We start from the raw sequence: 23,675 nt of genomic DNA, 5'->3' as shown, positions 1-23,675 counted from the left end.
TCTAATGTCTCTGCTGTTTCTCCTTGAGGACAGGAACAACTCACTGGGCAGACAGGAAGGAAGTAAAACTATAGAAGTCATATCAATCCTATCAGCCTGTCAACAGGCGATGTCGGGAGAAGTCTTTCGCAAAGGGTAGAGAACGTGTGTGTGTGTGTGTGTGTGTACTAGCAGCCCATACCTCAGTCTCTTGTAGTACTGTTTGACTTTGTCCAGCGAGGCAGAGTTAATCTGAGCCTGGTATTCCTCTACAGACACACTATCCCTGTAGTAATACCCTTCCATACTCTCTAGAGCTACACACACAGTGACAGAGTGGGAGAGGAGAGAGGAGGAGGAAAAGAGGGAGAGAGAGAGAGAGAGAGAGAGAGAGAGAGAGAGAGAGAGAGAGAGAGAGAAAGAGAAAGAGGAGACCGGGGGAGAGGAGAGAGGAGACAGAGAAAGAGGGGAGGAGAGAGAGGGGAGGAGAGAGAGAGGGGGAGAGGCGAGAGAGAGGAGAGAGAGGGGAGACGGAGAGGGGAGAGAGACACATTACAACGTGTTACTGCAGAGATACAGCACTCTAGTTTTACTGTCACATGCACAGGACCCCCCAGCAGGTGTTAAACAGTACAGTGAAATGCCCTGCACGCTCTTTCCCAACCATGCATTATAGAGGTAGTGATATAGATATGAAATTAAACACGTGAAATGCTAGAGAAGACAAAAAAAAGACAAACAATTACGAGAATCCACTTGTATACAGAAATCCACCAATATCCTGACCCGTATTCATAAAGCATCACAGAGAAGGAGTGCTGATCTAGGATCAGTTCCTCCCCTTCTATGTAACCGTCTTCATCATGATCTAAAAGGCAAAAGTGATCCTAGATCAACGTTCCTTCTCTGAGCGTTCGTTGTGATAATGGACCCTGTTTGGCCAAGCGGGGTCTTACCCTGGGTGAACAGGGCAGGGTAGATCTTGAAGCCTCCTCCGTTCCGGAGGCGCTGGGGTAGCTGGGAGAAGTAGAATGTCTCCAGGTAGAAACAGACCTTCAGGGCCTGGCGGGTCCCCTCCACCTCATACGACATGGGCATGTCTGGGAGAGAGAGACAGCAAGGTTCTAGGGCCATACATAGGCTGCGTCATCAATGCAACCCTATTTCCCTACATAGTGCACTACTTTTGACCAGAGCCCTACGAGCAGCAGGTTCCATTTGGTGCGTAGTTATACAGATGGGAACATAACAGGTTTAATAAACAACGTGTTATATACCGCAGGGAACACAACAAGTCAAATGGGATTGAATGAAGCTGAGCTGAATGTAATGTAAATGTAGTTGAATTCCATTTAGAGCAAGATAATGTTATCTAAATGAATGGAGTCGGGACAGGGGGTGATCTCCTATAGATTTAGATGTCATACAGGATCATGTCTCTCCATACATACTTGCAACCAGTGGTTCTCCTTCAAACTCTCTGAAGTAGAAGGTGACTTTCTCCAAGTCAATCAGAGCTACCTGAGTATCCTCCAACATGGCCTGCTCATCAGTCTGTAGAGAGAAACACAATCAGTCAACCCTCCAACATGGCCTGCTCATCAGTCTGTAGAGAGAAACACAATCAGTTAACCCTCCAACATGGCCTGCTCATCAGACTGTAGAGAGAAACACAATCAGTCAACCCTCCAACATGGCCTGCTCATCAGTCTGTAGAGAGAAACACAATCAGTCAACCCTCCAACATGGCCTGCTCATCAGTCTGTAGAGAGAAACACAATCAGTCAACCCTCCAACATGGCCTGCTCATCAGTCTGTAGAGAGAAACACAATCAGTCAACCCTCCAACATGGCCTGCTCATCAGTCTGTAGAGAGAAACACAATCAGTCAACCCTCCAACATGGCCTGCTCATCAGTCTGTAGAGAGAAACACAATCAGTCAACCCTCCAACATGGCCTGCTCATCAGTCTGTAGAGAGAAACACAATCAGTCAACCCTCCAACATGGCCTGCTCATCAGTCTGTAGAGAGAAACACAATCAGTCAACCCTCCAACATGGCCTGCTCATCAGTCTGTAGAGAGAAACACAATCAGTCAACCCTCCAACATGGCCTGCTCATCAGTCTGTAGAGAGAAACACAATCAGTCAACCCTCCAACATGGCCTGCTCATCAGTCTGTAGAGAGAAACACAATCAGTCAACCCTCCAACATGGCCTGCTCATCAGTCTGTAGAGAGAAACACAATCAGTCAACCCTCCAACATGGCCTGCTCATCAGTCTGTAGAGAGAAACACAATCAGACGGGGGCTGGGATCAAACATTTAAATATAGGACAAAACACACATCACAACAAGAGAGACAACACAACACTACATAAAGAGAGACCTAAGACAACAACATAGCATGGCAGCAACACATGACAACACAGTGTGGAAGCAACACAACATAACAACAACATGGTAGCAACACAACATAACAACAACATGGTAGCAACACAACATAATAACAACATGGTAGCAAAACAACGTAACAACAACATGGTAGCAAAACAACATAACAACAACATGGTAGCAACACAACATAACAACAACATGGTAGCAACACAACATAACAACAATATGGTAGCAACACAACATAACAACATGGTAGCAACACAACATAACAACAATATGGTAGCAACACAACATAACAACATGGTAGCAATGCAACATAACAACAACATGGTAGCAACACAACATAATAACAACATGGTAGCAACACAACATAACAACAACATGGTAGCAACACAACATAATAACAACATGGTAGCAACACAACATAATAACAACATGGTAGCAACACAACATAATAACAACATGGTAGCAACACAACATAACAACAATATGGTAGCAACACAACATAACAACATGGTAGCAACACAACATAACAACAATATGGTAGCAATGCAACATAACAACAACATGGTAGCAACACAACATAATAACAACATGGTAGCAACGCAACATAACAACAACATGGTAGCAACACAACATAATAACAACATGGTAGCAACACAACATAATAACAACATGGTAGCAACACAACATAACAACAACATGGTAGCAACACAACATAATAACAACATGGTAGCAACACAACATAATAACAACATGGTAGCAACACATAACAACAACATGGTAGCAACACAACATAACAACATGGCAGCAACACAACATGGCAGCAACATATGACAACACAGTTTGGTAGCAACACAACATAACAACATGGTAGCAACACAACATAACAACAACATGGTAGCAACACAACATAACAACAACATGGCAGCAACACAACATAACAACATGGTAGCAACACAACATAACAACAACATGGTAGCAACACAACATAATAACAACATGGTAGCAACACAACATAACAACAACATGGTAGCAACACAACATAACAACAACGTGGTAGCAACACAACATAACAACAACATGGCAGCAACACAACATGGCAGCAGCACAAAACATGGCACAAATATTATTGGGCACAGACAACAGCACAAAGGGTAAGAAGGTAGAGACAACAATCCATCTCGCGAAGCAGCCACACCTGCCAGTCTGCACAGAGAAACACACAACTTTGTGTGTGAGATAATGTGTGTTAGAGACAGAGAAACACAACAGAGGGTCAGCGTGTGAGAGAATGTGTGTGTCGCTTCCCTTCCCATTCTCCAAGCAGTTTGTTTACATGTTGGTGCATGTGGGTTAAAGTGAGTGTACAGTGCCTGGTGTGTGTGTCGCTTCCCTTCACATTCTCCAAGCAGTTTGTTTACATGTTGGTGCGTGTGGGTTAAAGTGAGTGTACAGTGCCTGGTGTGTGTGTCTGCTTCCCTTCACATTCTCCAAGCAGTTTGTTTACATGTTGGTGCGTGTGGGTTAAAGTGAGTGTACAGTGCCTGGTGTGTGTGTCTGCTTCCCTTCACATTCTCCAAGCAGTTTGTTTACATGTTGGTGCGTGTGGGTTAAAGTGAGTGTACAGTGCCTGGTGTGTGTGTCTGCTTCCCTTCACATTCTCCAAGCAGTTTGTTTACATGTTGGTGCGTGTGGGTTAAAGTGAGTGTACAGTGCCTGGTGTGTGTGTCTGCTTCCCTTCACATTCTCCAAGCAGTTTGTTTACATGTTGGTGCGTGTGGGTTAAAGTGAGTGTACAGTGCCTGGTGTGTGTGTCGCTTCCCTTCACATTCTCCAAGCAGTTTGTTTACATGTTGGTGCGTGTAGGTTAAAGTGAGTGTACAGTGCCTGGTGTGTGTGTCTGCTTCCCTTCACATTCTCCAAGCAGTTTGTTTACATGTTGGTGCATGTGGGTTAAAGTGAGTGTACAGTGCCTGGTGTGTGTGTCGCTTCCCTTCACATTCTCCAAGCAGTTTGTTTACATGTTGGTGCGTGTGGGTTAAAGTGAGTGTACAGTGCCTGGTGTGTGTATCTGCTTCCCTTCACATTCTCCAAGCAGTTTGTTTACATGTTGGTGCGTGTGGGTTAAAGTGAGTGTACAGTGCCTGGTGTGTGTGTCGCTTCCCTTCACATTCTCCAAGCAGTTTGTTTACATGTTGGTGCATGTGGGTTAAAGTGAGTGTACAGTGCCTGGTGTGTGTGTCGCTTCCCTTCACATTCTCCAAGCAGTTTGTTTACATGTTGGTGCGTGTGGGTTAAAGTGAGTGTACAGTGCCTGGTGTGTGTGTCTGCTTCCCTTCACATTCTCCAAGCAGTTTGTTTACATGTTGGTGCGTGTGGGTTAAAGTGAGTGTACAGTGCCTGGTGTGTGTGTCGCTTCCCTTCACATTCCCCAAGCAGTCTATTTACATGTTGGTGCGTGTGGGTTAAAGTGAGTGTACAGTGCCTGGTGTGTGTGTCTGCTTCCTTTCCCAACATCCGTCACAACATCCTCTCACACAAACAACTAACACATCTGCTCCCAGGCCAGACACAGAGGAGAAGGAAACACTTTGGCTAGTGCCTATCTGCTCCTCTGTCACACTCCTCCTCTCTCTCTCCATCTTATTCCCCCCCTCTCTAATAAACGGTGCAGCAGAAGCATTATGTACCTACTGTGTGGTTGAAGTGTTACTGAAGAGACATTAGGGATGCCCTGACTGACTGTCGTGTGAGAACAGAGAGTACGGTCGTCGCTTACCAGGAACCAACCACTACCTCGGAATGGTGTGTGGCAAGGTTCACCGAGAGCGGGTTTAACACACACACACACACACGGTTCGGCATGCACACACACACACACACCACTGCCTTTGATTTTTGCTTGCACCTGCAGGTACAGTGCCTCTGCTTAGAGTTAAGATGTGGAGAGCGAGAGGGAGAGGGAGAGAGAGATCCTCTTACTTAATCCTGTCTCAAATGAAATGGAGTTTCACTTCTGAAATCCAGAAAATTCCACTTCTTTTCACTTTAAATGACATTTTGGCTATCTCAACCATTCAGTCAGTGTATAAATAATGATTCGAAAATATCACTGGGAAAAATAATTGCTTTCTGAGTGATATTCTTCCCTTCATCCCCTTCAGACCAGGGGGCAAAACTCTTCCTCCTCTGTTCTCTAAGTGGGTGAAGTTAGACTTGGAGATTCTCTCTCGAACACAATGACAAACTGTAGTGCTCTAGTGCACTTAAACAAAGTGCACTGATCAGGAACTGACTACAACTACGAGTTCTGCAACTATCCTAATGTAGACGTATGTGTGTGGGGATTGACAGAGGTCAAATCTGGTCTGTTATCGGTTATCCTGTACTGAACTGTACCAACACAGCAGTGCTAAGCTGGGCTACAGAGCTACATAGTGTCCGGTTGCTGAACCATGGAGGGGCAGTATTGGGTGTACTGTAGAACGCTAGGAGAGCCAAGTCCCCTCATGAAACAAGAGGACAGTCGCTCCTCTGAGGACAGTCGCAATACAATGACATGGCTGTTCACATCCACAATCAACCTAACGTCACCGTCCTACCCCTCTCCAGGGAGCCCGGTGCACGCACACACACGCACACACACGCACACACACACGCACACGCACACACACGCACACACACACAATTCAACTCCACTGCGGGCGGTCACATACACACAGGAGCACTAAGTTTGTTTGTCTTTGTTCTGGAGCTGATTTGGCGTGGAGATGAGGTGAGGTGAGGTGAGGCCACCAAGCATCTCCTCTGGTAAAGAACTAACAGGGCTTACAATATACTCTGCAGTATTCTAATCTAGTTTTGAATCAGGTGCCGTGCAGAGTATTTTAAATAATGTGGAATATTTGGGGGGGAACATCTTAGCATTTTTTGTGTGTTGCAAATCAATCATATTTAGCCTCAATATACAATGAGTGTCCAGGGGTGGTTGATAACTTCCTGTCTGCCAGTCACTCACCAGGTTGGGAGAGAGGAGGGACTGGAAGTGGAGAAGTAGCCCAGCGGAGGCTATCTGTTCCAGCCACCGTCGGCTTGCCTCCTGGGCCTCCTGAGGATCCTGGGGGTCCGGGGCCTCTGGGTCTGCCTCCCTGCCTGATCCCTGGGTCTGGAGGGGGGAGGGGTTAAAATGTTAAGCTAGCTGTAGGGTTACAAAATTCCAGTAACTTTCCCCAATTCCCGGAGGATCCCGGACTTCCTGGTCATTGCCTCCTGATTCTGGAAAATCTGGGAATTTGGGGAAAGTTATAGAAATGTTGAAACGCACACACAAGCACACCCTCGCACGCACACACACATGCACACAAACACTGTTACCTGGTTGAGAACAGCCAGTAGGTGTTGGGAGAAGGCACAAACAGCTGCTACCAGAGACTGACAGAATACCATATCTCTTCTCAACTGGATCTCTGAGTCTAGAGGGATGGAGGGAGGTAGAGAGAAGGAGGGATGGAGTGAGGTAGAGAGAGAAGGAGGGAGGGATGGAGGGAGGTAGAGAGAGAGAGAGGGAGGGATGGAGGGAGGTAGAGAGAGAGAGAGAGAGAGGGAGGGGGATGGAGTGAGGGAGGTAGAGAGAGGGAGGGGTGGAGGGAGGTAGAGAGAGGGAGGGGTGGAGGGAGGTAGAGAGAGGGAGGGATGGAGGGAGGTAGAGAGAGAGAGGGAGGGAGGGAGGTAGAGAGAGAGAGGGAGGGATGAGGGAGGTAGAGAGAGAGGGAGGGATGGAGGGAGGTAGAGAGAGGGAGGGATATAGGGAGGTAGAGAGAGGGAGGGATGGAGGGAGGTAGAGAAAGGGAGGGATGGAGGAAGGTAGAGAGAGGGAGGGATGGGGGAGGTAGAGAGAGGGAGGGATGAAGGGAGGTATGGAGGCGGTATGGGGGGAGAGAGGGAGGAAGAGAGTGAGAGGAAGAGACAGAGATAGGGGAGGTGTGTGAGAGAAAATTAACTTGTTATCGATGCTGAACACAAATTCACAAAACACAAAACTCCCTGGGTCGAGTCAAAAGTTTTTCAAAGTTCAATTGTGGTCAACGTTCAAGTCAGTTGGGCATAAAACATGAATTTGAAATACATGGAGTCAAGAGACAGGTGGTCTGTAGCCGAAAAGAAATTGTCTGGTGCCATAATTTCCTGAAAAATAGCCTGCAAGGAGAAGTTAAGCAATCCACTCATTTTAAAATGGGTTCAGGAACCTCCAGTAGAATTCATAATGTGCTTCCTCTGTGCCACATTATTATCTTTTATTCAATGATTTGTTAGTATTTAACTAGGCAAGTCAATTAAGAACAAATTCTTATTTTACAATGACGGCCTACCCCTCCCCTAACCCGGACGACGCTGGGCCAATTGTGCGCCGCCATATGGGACTCCCGATCGCGGACGGTTTTGATACAGCCCGGGATCAAACCGGGGTCTGTAGTGACGCCTGTATCATAGAGATGCAGTGCCGTAGACCGCTGCGCTACTCAGGAGAATCTGTTCACTCTATAACCTTGAGAAATAGGGAGATATGCGTTCTTAAGGGTGCTGTAATGGGATCATGAGGGACTTTGTCATGACCAAAATGTTCCTGTAGGTGTTTTAGGTGGGCTTAGCTAGTGTCTCAATTACCGTGTAGAGAGAGCTATGTAGATGATCTGCAGTTTAGTCCCTAGAATTCAATTTCACTCCTCTGTTTCATTGCAGATGTGTGTATTGAGGACACTGTGGTGTGTGTGTGTGTGTGTGTGTGTGTGTGTGTGTGTGTGTGTGTGTGTGTGTGTGTGTATGTCCCTATCAACTGTACATTGTTTTTTACATCCAAGGCATTTAAGAGAAGAGGAAAACCAACCTGTGTACTGTAGTAGGACCAAGAGCAGTCGTGTTTTCACCTCTGGAATAGTGAAGGACAAACCAAGGTTAGACTCTCAGAGACTTTAGGATACTTTGGTGCTTCTGACCCATAAAACCTGATAGGATGTCTCTCACCAACCGCCTTGTTAGGTCTAGATAGGTCTCTACACATCTGAAGACTAACTGAAGCACACAGATAATATGAGTCTGTGTGTGTTTAGTATCAATATCAAAGCCACAGTGGTGTTCGTGGAACATTAAAAACCTTGGCAGCATAGAGGCTGAGTGAGAAAGTCATCTTGAGAGGTTACGCTGTTCCACTGCTTATTTCACACACAACGCCACACACACACACAAAGTCACACACACAAAGTCAAACACACAGAGTCAAACACACAGAGTCACAAACACACATACAAAGTCAGAAACAAACATACAAAGTCAGAAACAACCACACAAAATCACAAACACACACACAAAGTCAAACACACACACAAACAAAGTCACACACAAAGTCACACACACACACTCACTTTGACAGAAGTGTGATCTGATCGGGGATTTAGGCACACATACACACGTAATTCCCACACAAACACACGTAATTCCCACACAAACACACGTAATTCCCACACAAACACACGTGATTCCCACACAAACACACACTCCGACAGAAATAAATAGAGTCAGAATGTTGGATTAATACACTGCGCCTTCAGAAAGAGTTCACACCCCTTGACATTTTCCATATTTTGTTGTGTTACAGCCTGATAAAAAAATGAGGTATTTTTGTCACTGGCCTACACACAATACCCCATTATGTCAACGTGGAATTATGACATTTTTACAAATGAGTTAAAAATGAACGCTGAAATATCTTGAGTCAACATGTTTTTTTTATTTTTTTTATTTAACCTTTATTTAACCAGGCAAGTTAGTTAAGAACAAATTCTTATTTTCAATGACGGCCTAGGAACAGTGGGTTAACTGCCTGTTCAGGGGCAGAACGACAGATTTGTACCTTGTCAGCTCGGGGGTTTGAACTTGCAACCTTCCAGTTACTAGTCCAACGCTCTAACCACTAGGCTACCCTGCCGCCCCATATTCAACACCTAAATAAGTTCATGAGTAAAAACGTGCTTATCAAGTTACATAATAAGTTGCATGGATTCACTCTGTGCGCAATACAAGTGTTTAACATGATTTTTGAATGACTACCTCATCTCTGTACCCCATACATACAATTATCTGTAAGGTCCCTCAGGCGAGCAGTGATTTTCTAACACAGATTCAACCAGAAAGACCAGAGAGGCTTTCCAATGCCTCACAAATAATAACACCTATTTGTAGATGGGGAATAAAACCAAAAAACAGACATTGAATATCCCTTTGAGCATGGTTATTGATTACACTTTGGATGGTGTATCAATACACCCAGTCACTACAAAGACACAGGCATCCTTCCTAACTCAGTTGCCGGAGAGGAAGGAAACCACTCAGGGATTTCAACATGAGGCCAATGGTGTCTTTAAAACAGTTACAAAGTTTAATGTCTGTGATAGGAGAAAAGTGAGGATGGATCAACAACATTGTAGTTACTCCACAATACTAACCTAATTGACAGAGTGAAAAAAAAATGTACAGATTAAAAATATTCTCAAACATGCATCCTGTTTGCAACAAGACAGTAAAGTAATACTGCAAAAAATGTGGCAAAGCAATTAACTTTTTGTCCTGAATACAAAGTGTTATGTTTGGGGCAAATCCAATACAACACGTTACAGAGTACCACCCTCTATGTGTTCAAGCATAATGGTGGCTGCATCATGTTATGGGTATGCTTGTAATTGTTAAGAACTGGGGAGATTTTCAGGACAAAAAAAAAATGGAATGGAGCTAAGCACAGGCAAAATCCTAGAGGAAAACCTGGTTCCGTCTGCTTTCGACCAGACACTGGAAGATGAATTCACCTTTCAGCAGGACAAAACCTAAAACACAAGGCAAAATCTACACTGGAGTTGCTTACCAAGAAGACTGTGAATGTTCCTGAGTGGCCGAGTTACAGTTTTGACTGAAATCTGCATGAAAATCTATGGCAAGACCTGGAAATGGTTGTCTATCAATGATCAATAGACAATTTGACAGAGCTTGAAGAATTTTGAAAAGAATAATGTGCAAATATTGTACAATCCAGTTGTGCAAAGCTCTTTGAGACTTACCCAGAAATACTCACAGCTATAATCGCTGTCAAAAGTGATTCTAACATGACTCACATGAGGGGTGTGAAAACATGTAAATGAGATATTTTTGTATTTCATTTTCAATACATTTTCAAAAATATCGAAAAACATGTTTTCACTTTGTCATTATGGGGTATTATGTGTAGATGGGTGAGAAATAACAATATTTAATCCATTTTGAATTTCAACGAGAACGTTTGATCAGGCCCCCTTGTCAATTCATAAATAAAAAAAATTATATATAAAAAAATCTCTAGACATAATTTTTTTCACTAAAATAAAATAGTAAAAAATTGGAGCGTCATTACAGCTCGAAACATGCTAAACTGAATGAGTTGCGAGGACAACTTGGTGTGGATAAAGTCATTGCTCTTCAGCGGGGTGTCCAACAAGCCGCCTTTACGAAACCTCGTTTAGATGGGGAAGATGTTATGCAAGCAAGTTCTGTGGTGAGCTAGCTTATCGCAAAGAAACGGAAGCCTCATTCGGAAGGAGATTTTGTAAAAGAGTGTCTCCTTGCCACTGCAGAGTTGCACCAGGCAAAGTTCAATTGTTCCAAAGTGTCAGTTTGTCTTGAAGAATTGTCACGGAGCGATAACTGACATGGCACAAGATATTGAAAAAACATTGAAGGACTCTGCAAAAAAACTTTCTCTTTGGCATGTGATGAAATGACTGACAACAAATACTGCCCAATTTGCCATTTTTTTGTGCATGGGATTACTGCTGAGTTTGACACAAGGCAGGAATTGCTGTCTTTGGAAGCCATGCATGGCACCACCAGAGGTGAGGACTTGTTTGAGATACTTGTCTCGGCTATGAGCAAATCTGAGCTACGGTTAAAAAAAATAAAGTGGCTCGAAAAAGGGGTTGCCAGCATTAGTGAAAAAAAGAAATGAGTTGTCTCAGTCTTGATCCAAGTGATTTAATTGTATGCAACGGCAGCACACATCAAGAAAGTCTGTGTGCACAGTCCCTGAAGCCCGAACAACGTAATGGCAACTGTCCCGTCGACCCTCAATTTTATCAAAAGCAAAGGGCTGGATAACCGCCAGTTTAAGGAGCTATTGAGGGACCTTGAATCGGAGTATGGTGATCTGGTTTACCACTGTGAGGTGCGATGGTTGAGCCGGGAAATCATGCTCAGGTGGTTTTACGGACTGACGGATGAAGTAAAACTATTCATGCAGATGAAAGAGAAACCTGTCGCGGAACTGAGTGATGACAAGTGGATGTGTGATTTGGCCTTCATGGTGGACTTAACCAAGTGTCTGTCTGACTTTAACATCAAGCTCCAAGGGCCGAACCAGCTTCTCAGCGATCTGCTGTCAAACGTGAAATCGTTTGAAGCGAAATTAAAGCTGTGTCAAGTCCAACTAGAAAGGGGTAACACAGTGCATTTTCCTACTCCGCAAGGACAAGAGCCTGAGATTAGGTCTGAATATGGCGGTGAGTGTGGAAAGCTCGCAAAGGCATTTTGTGAGCGGTTTAAGGATGTGAAAAGTAAACAACTGGAGTTGAACATATTTGCAACCCCGTTTAACGTCGAACCAGCGGATGTGCCGGATGGCCTACAACAGGAAGTCATTGAGCTGCAAAGCAATAGTGAGCTCAAGCCAGGTACAACAACCTCCCTCTCCTTGAGTTCTACAAAATGTACGTTAGCTCTGAGCATTTTCCTGTTCTGAGGAGACGTGCACTTATATTTGCGTCTGTGTTCGGGACGACCTCCTGCTGTGAGCAGTTCTTTTCCAAACTGACTCTTGCAAACACTCGATTCTGCTCAAGACTGACTGACACAAACCAGGAAAACCAGCTGGGAGTAACGTCATCTTCACTGCCAGCTGAATTCAAACGCCTCGTCAAAGATAAGCAGTTTCAGCCATCGTATTAGAGGTGAGTTTGAACAAGCAATCATAATAACAACATTATTTACAATACTAATATTTATTCAAATAGGACTAGCACTTTTCTAAATACTCAAGGACACAAACATCATAAAAATCATATTTAAACTATAAAACCAATGTCAGTGATTAAAGTCACATTAAAACATGAATAATGGAGAAAATAGCAAATTGTAATAATATGTCCCCCAAATTAATTAATAAATATCCAAATGGCCCTTGATGGCAAAAAGGTTCCCCACCTCTACTGTAACACAACAAAATGTGGAATAAGTCAAGGGGTATGAATACTTACTGAAGGCACTGTATTTGGGATGCTAAGGACTAACTAGGGAGAGGCTTCTGCTCTACAACTCAGTTTAAGTGGTTTCAACTCAAACCTTTATATTTATGCATCTGTTGTGTGTGATGTTCCCAAGTTTTGTTGCATCTGGTGTGGTGTTCCCGAGTTTTGTTGCATCTGTTGTGTGTGATGTTCCCGAGTTTTGTTGCATCTGGTGTGATGTTCCCGAGTTTTGTTGCATCTGGTGTGATGTTCCCGAGTTTTGTTGCATCTGGTGTGATGTTCCTGAGTTTTGTTGCATCTGGTGTGATGTTCCCGAGTTTTGTTGCATCTGTTGTGATGTTCCCGAGTTTTGTTGCATCTGGTGTGGTGTTCCCAAGTTTTGTTGCATCTGGTGTGATGTTCCCGAGTTTTGTTGTAATTGGTGTGATGTTCCCGAGTTTTGTTGCATCTGGTGTGGTGTTCCCAAGTTTTGTTGCATCTGGTGTGATGTTCCCGAGTTTTGTTGCATCTGGTGTGGTGTTCCCAAGTTTTGTTGCATCTGGTGTGATGTTCCCGAGTTTTGTTGTAATTGGTGTGATGTTCCCGAGTTTTGTTGCATCTGGTGTGATGTTCCCGAGTTTTGTTGCATCTGGTGTGGTGTTCCCGAGTTTTGTTGAATCTGGTGTGGTGTTCCCGAGTTTTGTTGCATCTGGTGTGGTGTTCCCGAGTTTTGTTGCATCTGGTGTGGTGTTCCCGAGTTTTGTTGCATCTGGTGTGATGTTCCCGAGTTTTGTTGTAATTGGTGTGATGTTCCCGAGTTTTGTTGCATCTGGTGTGATGTTCCCGAGTTTTGTTGCATCTGGTGTGGTGTTCCCGAGTTTTGTTGCATCTGGTGTGGTGTTCCCGAGTTTTGTTGCATCTGGTGTGGTGTTCCCGAGTTTTGTTGCATCTGGTGTGGTGTTCCCGAGCTTTGTTGCATCTGGTGTGGTGTTCCTGAGTTTTGTTGCATCTGGTGTGGTCCGAGTTTTGTTGCATCTGGTGTGGTGTTCCCGAGTTTTGTTGCATCTGGTGTGGTGTTCCCGAGTTTTGTTGCATCTGGTGTGGTGTTCCCGAGTTTTGTTGCATCTGGTGTGATGTTCCCGAGTTTTCTTGTAATTGGTGTGATGTTCCCGAGTTTTGTTGTAATTGGTGGGATGTTGCCGAGTTTTGTTGTAATTGGTGGGATGTTGCCGAGTTTGGTTGTAATTGGTGTGATGTTACCGAGTTTTGTTGTAATTGGTGTGATGTTACCGAGTTTTGTTGTAATTGGTGTGATGTTACTGAGTTTTGTTGTAATTGGTGTGATGTTACTGAGTTTTATTGTAATTGGTGGGATGTTACCGAGTTTTGTTGTAATTGGTGTGATGTTCCCGAGTTTTGTTGTAATTGGTGTGATGTTACTGAGTTTTGTTGCATCTGGTGTGGTGTTCCCGAGTTTTGTTGCATCTGGTGTGGTGTTCCCGAGTTTTGTTGTAATTGGTGGGATGTTCCCGAGTTTTGTTGTAATTGGTGGGATGTTACCGAGTTTTGTTGTAATTGGTGGGATGTTACCGAGTTTTGTTGTAATTGGTGTGATGTTACTGAGTTTTGTTGTAATTGGTGTGATGTTACTGAGTTTTGTTGTAATTGGTGGGATGTTACTGAGTTTTGTTGTAATTGGTGTGATGTTACTGAGTTTTGTTGTAATTGGTGTGATGTTCCCGAGTTTTGTTGTAATTGGTGTGATGTTACTGAGTTTTGTTGTAATTGGTGTGATGTTACTGAGTTTTGTTGTAATTGGTGTGATGTTACCGAGTTTTGTTGTAATTGGTGTGATGTTACTGAGTTTTGTTGTAATTGGTGTGATGTTACTGAGTTTTATTGTAATTGGTGGGATGTTACCGAGTTTTGTTGTAATTGGTGTGATGTTCCCGAGTTTTGTTGTAATTGGTGGGATGTTACCGAGTTTTGTTGTAATTGGTGTGATGTTCCCGAGTTTTGTTGTAATTGGTGTGATGTTACTGAGTTTTGTTGCATCTGGTGTGGTGTTCCCGAGTTTTGTTGCATCTGGTGTGGTGTTCCCGAGTTTTGTTGTAATTGGTGGGATGTTGCCGAGTTTTGTTGTAATTGGTGTGATGTTCCCGAGTTTTGTTGTAATTGGTGTGATGTTACCGAGTTTTGTTGTAATTGGTGTGATGTTACTGAGTTTTGTTGTAATTGGTGTGATGTTACTGAGTTTTGTTGTAATTGGTGTGATGTTACCGAGTTTTGTTGTAATTGGTGTGATGTTCCCGAGTTTTGTTGTAATTGGTGTGATGTTACCGAGTTTTGTTGTAATTGGTGTGATGTTACCGAGTTTTGTTGTAATTGGTGTGATGTTCCCGAGTTTTGTTGTAATGGGTGTGATGTTCCCGAGTTTTGTTGTAATTGGTGTGATGTTCCCGAGTTTTGTTGTAATTGGTGTGATGTTCCCGAGTTTTGTTGTAATTGGTGTGATGTTCCCGAGTTTTGTTGTAATTGGTGTGCATGTACCATATTCAGCACTAACCTTCCAACTTGGCTAATGTGTGGATGAAGGCCTTTGTGTCCAGTGTTCTGTGTGTACTGTATGGTGCACTGCCTCAAGTTTGTACCTCTGTGGACTTTTACTGCAGATGGAGACATACTCATTACAGAGGCTTTTTCAAGGTCTCAGCGTGTGCGTCTTACCTTCAACGAACTTGGCGATGGTGTGTGTGAGGGCCTGTACGCTGCTGGGGAGGTTCCATGGGTCCTGCTTGATGTGGACACGGAGCCTCTTGGTACAGTTAACCCGAGGATCCATCTCCTGCTGGAACTCTGACAGACACAACACCATGCTATAATCAGAGAACGAAAGCGTACCCAAACACGCAGCTTGATCCAATAGAGAATCAGGTTCTTAACTGAGGGACTTGATCATCAAAAAAAAACATTCCTTAACCCAGGACGCTGCCAACAGGTGACTATCCAAGAGAATTACATTTAAATTAAAGGAGCATAGATTTGGTGTCTGCATAGATATGAGCTTATTTTCGGGACAAAACGACATGCTTATGGTTGGGCGTAGGACACCTTTATTCAGAGCCTTGTTGAGGTGTCCTTAAGTAAGGACACTTTGGAGGATGTTCTGGTTATAACACAGGTCTCCTGGACACAGAGAGGAGGAGCCAAATAGCTAAATCACTATCCTCAATCATTTAGAAGAAAGCGGTGTGGGATCGAGGAATGATAGGAGAGGAGAGATGTTTTTTTTTAGACAAGTTACTTTACTGTCCAAAATCATAGCCTGTTGCCTTGAGGGAATCGGTTTGTTGCCAAAAAACCGAAGGCCTTCTTGTGATCCACCTACTAAACAAAAAAACAGGTATCTTCTTAACCAGCCTTAGGCCACCACACTGCCCACATCCCCCCTTCATCCCTCGTTGTGTCTACCTTACACTCACACATGAGGGGCTTTAGAGTCCTTCAAAGCCTGGGAGACACAGGGAGATGGAGAGGAATGGCGGATGAGGAGCCAAACATCTCCTGCATTATTCATCAGCGAGAAGAGAGGGGTGAAGGGATGAGAGTGGCGGAGGAGAGGAAAGAGTTCCAGACATACCTCATCATTTTGCTCCACTGTCTGAAGGTGAGAACCAACGCCCACACACACACACTCCCAAATGACCCTCACATTCTCTCTCTCTACCTCTGTCTCGCCCTCTCACCCCCAATACCTCTCTCTCCCTTCCGTCTACATTCCTCCAGCCCAGACACTGTGGACGTATGTCTGAGTGCCAGACAGATATGGGATGGGATGTCTGCTAATGAATGTCTCAATAAGACTGCTGTCTTTGTTTGGTCCTATCCGTGCCTCACACACAGTCAGCCTTTATTAGGGGGGAGAGAGAGAGGCAGCAGATCAATTTAGGCTGTAAACACAGAGAGACACACACACACAGAGGGGTTAGATATAGTGTAGATTTTGGAGAGAGATGGGAAGTTGAATCTGTGATAACAGGATTTTGGTGAACTAGAGGCTTGAAATGAAATTTAGGGATTTGGTCTCCCTTGTGTGTGTAGTGTGTGGGGCTGTGAGTGTGTTTGGTGTGTGTGTGTAGTGTGTGGGGCTGTGAGTGTGTTTGGTGTGTGTGTGTAGTGTGTGGGGCTGTGAGTGTGTTTGGTGTGTGTGTGTAGTGTGTGGGGCTGTGAGTGTGTTTGGTGTGTGTGTGTAGTGTGTGGGGCTGTGAGTGTGTTTGGTGTGTGTGTGGGGCTGTGAGTGTGTTTGGTGTGTGTGTGTAGTGTGTGGGGCTGTGAGTGTGTTTGGTGTGTGTGTGTAGTGTGTGGGGCTGTGAGTGTGTTTGGTGTGTGTGTGTAGTGTGTGGGGCTGTGAGTGTGTTTGGTGTGTGTGTGTAGTGTGTGGGGCTGTGAGTGTGTTTGGTGTGTGTGTGTAGTGTGTGGGGCTGTGAGTGTGTTTGGTGTGTGTGTGTAGTGTGTGGGCCTGTGTGTGTGTAGTGTGTGGGGCTGTGAGTGTGTTTGGTGTGTGCGTTTGTGTTTCTTTTCTCTGGGAAGGGGGAATGCTCTGCCATCTACTTTATTATCAACACACACACTACGCCAGCGATACGCTTCATCGGATCAACATAACGCACGGACACACACACTCCTCCTAGATCAAATGCATCTGTGCTCACATGGAGCGAGAGACACAGATCAGAGGAGGGAAATGAAACATGTCAAATGTGCAAAGTGTTTGGAACGTTCTGATATTTAAAACACACATAGGGGACTTAACACCCCCCCCCCACACACACACACACATGGGGAGCTAACACCCCCCCCCCCCACACACACACACCCTGAGTCTAATAAAATATCCTCAAAGACACACAAAGACAACCAACTTGTTAGGAGAGTGTAGTAGAGGGGTATAAGCTACAGATCAGGGCCAGATGTATCCAGCGTCTCAGAGAAGAAGTGCTGATTTAAGATCGGTTATGCCTTCTCGATCACAATGAATAACATTATATGTAAGGGGGGACCTGATCCTAGATCAGCAATCCTACTCTGAAATGCTTGATACATACAGTTGAAGTCGGAAGTTTACATACACTTAGGTTGGAGTCATTAAAACTAATTTTTAAACCACTCCACAAATTTCTTGTTAACAAACTATAGTTTTGGAAATTCAGTTAGGTCATCCACTCTGTGCATGACATGTAATTTTTCCAACAGATTATTTCACTTATAATTCACTGTGTCACATTTCCAGTGGGTCAGAAGTTTACATACACTAAGTTGACTGTGCCTTTAACCGGCTTGGAAAATTCCAGAAAATTATTTTAGAAACTTCTGACAGGCTAACTGACATCATTTGAGTCAATTGGAGGTGTGCCTGTGGACGTATTTCAATGTCTACCTTCAAACTCAGTGCCTCTTTGCTTGACATCATGGGAAAATCAAAAGAAATCAGCCAAGACCTCCACAAGTCTGGTTCATCCTTGGGAGCAATATCCAAACGCCTGAAGGTACCACGTTCATCTGTACAAACAATAGTACGCAAGTATAAACACTATGGGACCAGCCGTCATAACGCTCAGGAAGGAGACGCGTTCTGTCACCTAGAGATGAACGTACTTTGGTGCGAAAAGTGTGAAACAATCGCAGAACAACAGCAAAGGACATTGTGAAGATACTGGAGGAAACAGGTACAAAAGTATCTATATCCACAGTAAAACAAGTCCTATATCAACACAACCTGAAAGCCGCTCGGCAAGGAAGAAGCCACTGCTCCAAAACCGCCATAAAAAAGCCAGACTACGGTTTGCAACTGCACATGGGGACAAAGATCGTACTTTTTGGAGAAATGTCCTCTGGTCTGATGAAACAAAAATAGAACTGTTTGACCGTAATGACCATCATTATGTTTGGAGGAGAAAGGGGGAGGCTTGCAAGCCGAAGAACCCCATCCCAACCGTGAAGCACGGGGGTGGCAGCATCATGTTGTGGGGGTGCTTTGCTGCAGGAGGGACTGGTGCACGTCACAAAATAGATGGCATCATGAGGCAGGGAAATGATGTGGATATATTGAAGCAACATCTCAAGACATCAGTCAGGAAGTTAAAGCTTGGTTGCAAATAGGTCTTCCAAATGGACAATGACCCCAAGTATACTTCCAAAGTTGTGGCAAAATAGCTTAAGGACAACAAAGTCAAGGTATTGGAGTGGCCATCACAAAGCCCTGACCTCAATCCTATAGAAAAGTTGTGGGCAGAACCTACAAACCTGACTCAGTTACACCAGCTATGTCAGGAGGAATGGGCCAAAATTCACCCAACTTATTGTGGGAAGCTTGTGGAAGGCTACGTTTGACCCAAGTTAAACAATTTAAAGGCAATGCTACCAAACGCTAATTGAGTGTATGTACACTTCTGACCCACTGGGAATGTGATGGGAAAAAAACTGAAATAAATCATTCTCTAATATTTCACATTCTTAATTAAAATAAGGTGGTGATCCTAACTGACCTAAGATAGGGAATTTATACTAGGATTTAATGTCAGGAATTGTGAAACACTAAGGTGCATGTAAACTTCCGACTTCAACTGTATAGCCCCAGGCCGCCACACAGGATGGGGCTAAGCCAGGCTGATTCAATTGAGTTCATTATTCACTACAGTCCTTATCTGTGTCCCGCACGGCACCCAATTCCCTTTACAAATGCTCTACTCTGACTACATTTCTAGTCAAAAGTAGAGCACTACATAGGGAATAGGCAGCCATTTGGGACGTAGCCTTTGTAACCCACAAAAACCTAACCTTTAGAAACCTTGGCCATGACATTTATACAGAAACAAGATATTTTCCTCCTTTTCATGAAAACAACTGTACACCATCTGATCTCCAGAACGTCCCGGCTCAGCAATGGAGATTCATGATCTATAGCCAGAATATGGAAACGATAGTGGTTTATTGTCACTCCAGGAAACTGATAGGGGTTAAATATAGCAACTTTTCTGCCAGCTGCATTTCCTGTCCAGATTCAATTCGTATCTGAGAGTAAAGGTCTTCGGCCTGAACAGAAAACCTTCCTACACAATGAGATAAAACAAAAACAACTGATAGAAGCTGAATGTTTCAGGCCAAGAAAACCTCAGCGTCCCAAATGGCACCTTATTCCCTATATAGAGCCCCGTTCAGAAGTAGTTCATTATATAGGGAATAGGGTGCCATTTGGGACCCACTCACAAGGTAAAGCCAAAACAAGCAGAAACTGAGCCCCAAAAACTTTACTTAACAGTATATTGTTATGATGTGATCTGACAACTGTGGATATTATATACGTACAGTAGGTCTGTATGGTGTCATCCTCACTGTTGGGTGATAAGCAGTATTGTACTAAATATGGGGCGGAATTGCAGTAAACAGCAGGACAGTGGCACAGTTCCAGATAGAAGGTGTTGCTCAGAGAGAAGGGAAGGGTACAGAGGAATATGAGAGGAACAGAGAGAAGAGAAGGGTACAGAGGGATATGAGAGGAACAGAGAGAAGAGAAGGGTACAGAGGGATATGAGAGGAACAGAGAGAAGAGAAGGGTACAGAGGGATATGAGAGGAACAGAGAGAAGGGAAGGGTACAGAGGGATATGAGAGGAACAGAGAGAAGAGAAGGGTACAGAGGGATATGAGAGGAACAGAGAGAAGAGAAGGGTACAGAGGGATATGAGAGGAACAGAGAGAAGGGTACAGAGGGATATGAGAGGAACAGAGAGAAGAGAAGGGTACAGAGGGATATGAGAGGAACAGAGAGAAGGGAAGGGTACAGAGGGATATGAGAGGAACAGAGAGAAGGGAAGGGTACAGAGGGATATGAGAGGAACAGAGAGAAGAGAAGGGTACAGAGGGATATGAGAGGAACAGAGAGAAGAGAAGGGTACAGAGGGATATGAGAGGAACAGAGAGAAGAGAAGGGTACAGAGGGATATGAGAGGAACAGAGAGAAGAGAAGGGTACAGAGGGATATGAGAGGAACAGAGAGAAGGGTACAGAGGGATATGAGAGGAACAGAGAGAAGGGTACAGAGGGATATGAGAGGAACAGAGAGACGAGAAGGGTACAGAGGGATATGAGAGGAACAGGGAGAAGAGAAGGATACAGAGGGATATGAGAGGAACAGAGAGAAGAGAAGGGTACAGAGGGATATGAGAGGAACAGAGAGAAGAGAAGGGTACAGAGGGATATGAGAGGAACAGAGAGAAGGGAAGGGTACAGAGGGATATGAGAGGAACAGAGAGAAGGGAAGGGTACAGAGGGATATGAGAGGAACAGAGAGAAGAGAAGGGTACAGAGGGATATGAGAGGAACAGAGAGAAGAGAAGGGTACAGAGGGATATGAGAGGAACAGAGAGAAGGGAAGGGTACAGAGGGATATGAGAGGAACAGAGAGAAGAGAAGGGTACAGAGGGATATGAGAGGAACAGAGAGAAGGGAAGGGTACAGAGGGATATGAGAGGAACAGAGAGAAGGGTACAGAGGGATATGAGAGGAACAGAGAGAAGGGAAGGGTACAGAGGGATATGAGAGGAACAGAGAGAAGGGTACAGAGGGATATGAGAGGAACAGAGAGAAGGGTACAGAGGGATATTAGAGGAACAGAGAGAAGGGTACAGAGGGATATGAGAGGAACAGAGAGAAGAGAAGGGTACAGAGGGATATGAGAGGAACAGAGAGAAGAGAAGGGTACAGAGGGATATGAGAGGAACAGAGAGAAGGGTACAGAGGGATATGAGAGGAACAGAGAGAAGGATACAGAGGGATATGAGAAGAACAGAGAGAAGAGAAGGGTACAGAGGGATATGAGAGGAACAGAGAGAAGGGAAGGGTACAGAGGGATATGAGAGGAACAGAGAGAAGGGTACAGAGGGATATGAGAGGAACAGAGAGAAGAGAAGGGTACAGAGGGATATGAGAGGAACAGAGAGAAGGGTACAGAGGGATATGAGAGGAACAGAGAGAAGGGTACAGAGGGATATGAGAGGAACAGAGAGAAGAGAAGGGTACAGAGGGATATGAGAGGAACAGAGAGAAGAGAAGGGTACAGAGGGATATGAGAGGAACAGAGAGAAGGGTACAGAGGGATATGAGAGGAACAGAGAGAAGGGTACAGAGGGATATGAGAGGAACAGAGAGAAGAGAAGGGTACAGAGGGATATGAGAGGAACAGAGAGAAGAGAAGGGTACAGAGGGATATGAGAGGAACAGAGAGAAGGGAAGGGTACAGAGGGATATGAGAGGAACAGAGAGAAGGGAAGGGTACAGAGGGATATGAGAGGAACAGAGAGAAGAGAAGGGTACAGAGGGATATGAGAGGAACAGAGAGAAGGGAAGGGTACAGAGGGATATGAGAGGAACAGAGAGAAGAGAAGGGTACAGAGGGATATGAGAGGAACAGAGAGAAGAGAAGGGTACAGAGGGATATGAGAGGAACAGAGAGAAGGGAAGGGTACAGAGGGATATGAGAGGAACAGAGAGAAGAGAAGGGTACAGAGGGATATGAGAGGAACAGAGAGAAGGGAAGGGTACAGAGGGATATGAGAGGAACAGAGAGAAGAGAAGGGTACAGAGGGATATGAGAGGAACAGAGAGAAGAGAAGGGTACAGAGGGATATGAGAGGAACAGAGAGAAGAGAAGGGTACAGAGGGATATGAGAGGAACAGAGAGAAGAGAAGGGTACAGAGGGATATGAGAGGAACAGAGAGAAGGGAAGGATGGAGGGAGAGCGAGTGCGAAAGAGGAGGGCACAGAGGGAGTGGAATAGGAGAGATGAACAGAGGGGTGGAGGGCACGCATGCACACACATACACACACACAGGAAGTAGCAGCCCTGTGAGGGAGGCTGCAGTGTTTTCTGAGCAGGTCCTGTTTCCTCTCAAACTCTTTCTTTCCTTTGAGAGGAGGAGCGATGGATGGAGGGAGGGAGGGAGGGAGGGAGGGAGGGAGGGATACTGGGTCTGGAGTCTCTCCAATGTTATCTTGCTTCTCCAAGCTCTAATAAGCACAGCTACACCCCAGCTAAAAACACTACAAAACCATACAAAATCAGCCCTTACAGGAAAAGGGAGGAGAAGAAAACATATATATACCACCATGCCAGAGAAAGGGATGAATGTGGAGAGGGAGGGGACGGAACGGAGGGAGGAGAAGGAAACATATATATACCACCATGCCAGAGAAAGGGATGAATGTGGAGAGGGAAGGGATGGAACGGAGGGAGGAGAAGAAAACATATATATACCACCATGCCAGAGAAAGGGATGAATGTGGAGAGGGAGGGGACGGAACGGAGGGAGGAGAAGGAAACATATATATACCACCATGCCAGAGAAAGGGATGAATGTGGAGAGGGAGGGGACAGAACGGAGGGAGGAGAAGGAAACATATATATACCACCATGCCAGAGAAAGGGATGAATGTGGAGAGGGAGGGGACGGAACGGAGGGAGGAGAAGGAAACATATATATACCACCATGCCAGAGAAAGGGATGAATGTGGAGAGGGACGGAACGGAGGGAGGAGAAGGAAACATATATATACCACCATGCCAGAGAAAGGGATGAATGTGGAGAGGGAGGGGACAGAACGGAGGGAGGAGAAGGAAACATATATATACCACCATGCCAGAGAAAGGGATGAATGTGGAGAGGAGGGGACGGAACGGAGGGAGGAGAAGGAAACATATATATACCACCATGCCAGAGAAAGGGATGAATGTGGAGAGGGAGGGGACGGAACGGAGGGAGGAGAAGGAAACATATATATACCACCATGCCAGAGAAAGGGATGAATGTGGAGAGGGAGGGGACGGAACGGAGGGAGGAGAAGGAAACATATATATACCACCATGCCAGAGAAAGGGATGAATGTGGAGAGGAGGGGACGGAACGGAGGGAGGAGAAGGAAACATATATATACCACCATGCC

General features: G+C 44.9%; 1 protein-coding gene across 3 annotated transcripts in view; it reads right to left on the bottom strand.

The window, feature by feature from the left end:
* The window catches only part of prex2 (phosphatidylinositol-3,4,5-trisphosphate-dependent Rac exchange factor 2), a 232,719-nt gene that overhangs the window by 57,697 nt on the left and 151,347 nt on the right, over nt 1-23,675 (bottom strand). For 2 of the 3 annotated variants that reach the window (XM_065019466.1, XM_065019467.1), the window contains exons 30-36: nt 15,405-15,533; nt 8,264-8,305; nt 6,754-6,851; nt 6,398-6,544; nt 1,431-1,533; nt 936-1,079; nt 182-296 (exon numbers count right to left, since the gene is read on the bottom strand). In XM_065019466.1, coding sequence (XP_064875538.1) covers nt 182-296; nt 936-1,079; nt 1,431-1,533; nt 6,398-6,544; nt 6,754-6,851; nt 8,264-8,305; nt 15,405-15,533 — 778 coding nt within the window. Of the gene's footprint in view, nt 1-181; nt 297-935; nt 1,080-1,430; nt 1,534-1,580; nt 2,262-6,397; nt 6,545-6,753; nt 6,852-8,263; nt 8,306-15,404; nt 15,534-23,675 lie in introns of those variants that run through there. The other variant, XM_065019468.1, reaches the window with a different exon arrangement.

Source organism: Oncorhynchus nerka, linkage group LG6 (assembly GCF_034236695.1).
Source record: "Oncorhynchus nerka isolate Pitt River linkage group LG6, Oner_Uvic_2.0, whole genome shotgun sequence".
NCBI lineage: Eukaryota > Metazoa > Chordata > Actinopteri > Salmoniformes > Salmonidae > Oncorhynchus > Oncorhynchus nerka.
Note: the sequence above shows the minus strand (reverse complement) of the source record. Positions and strands in the feature narration are given on the sequence as shown.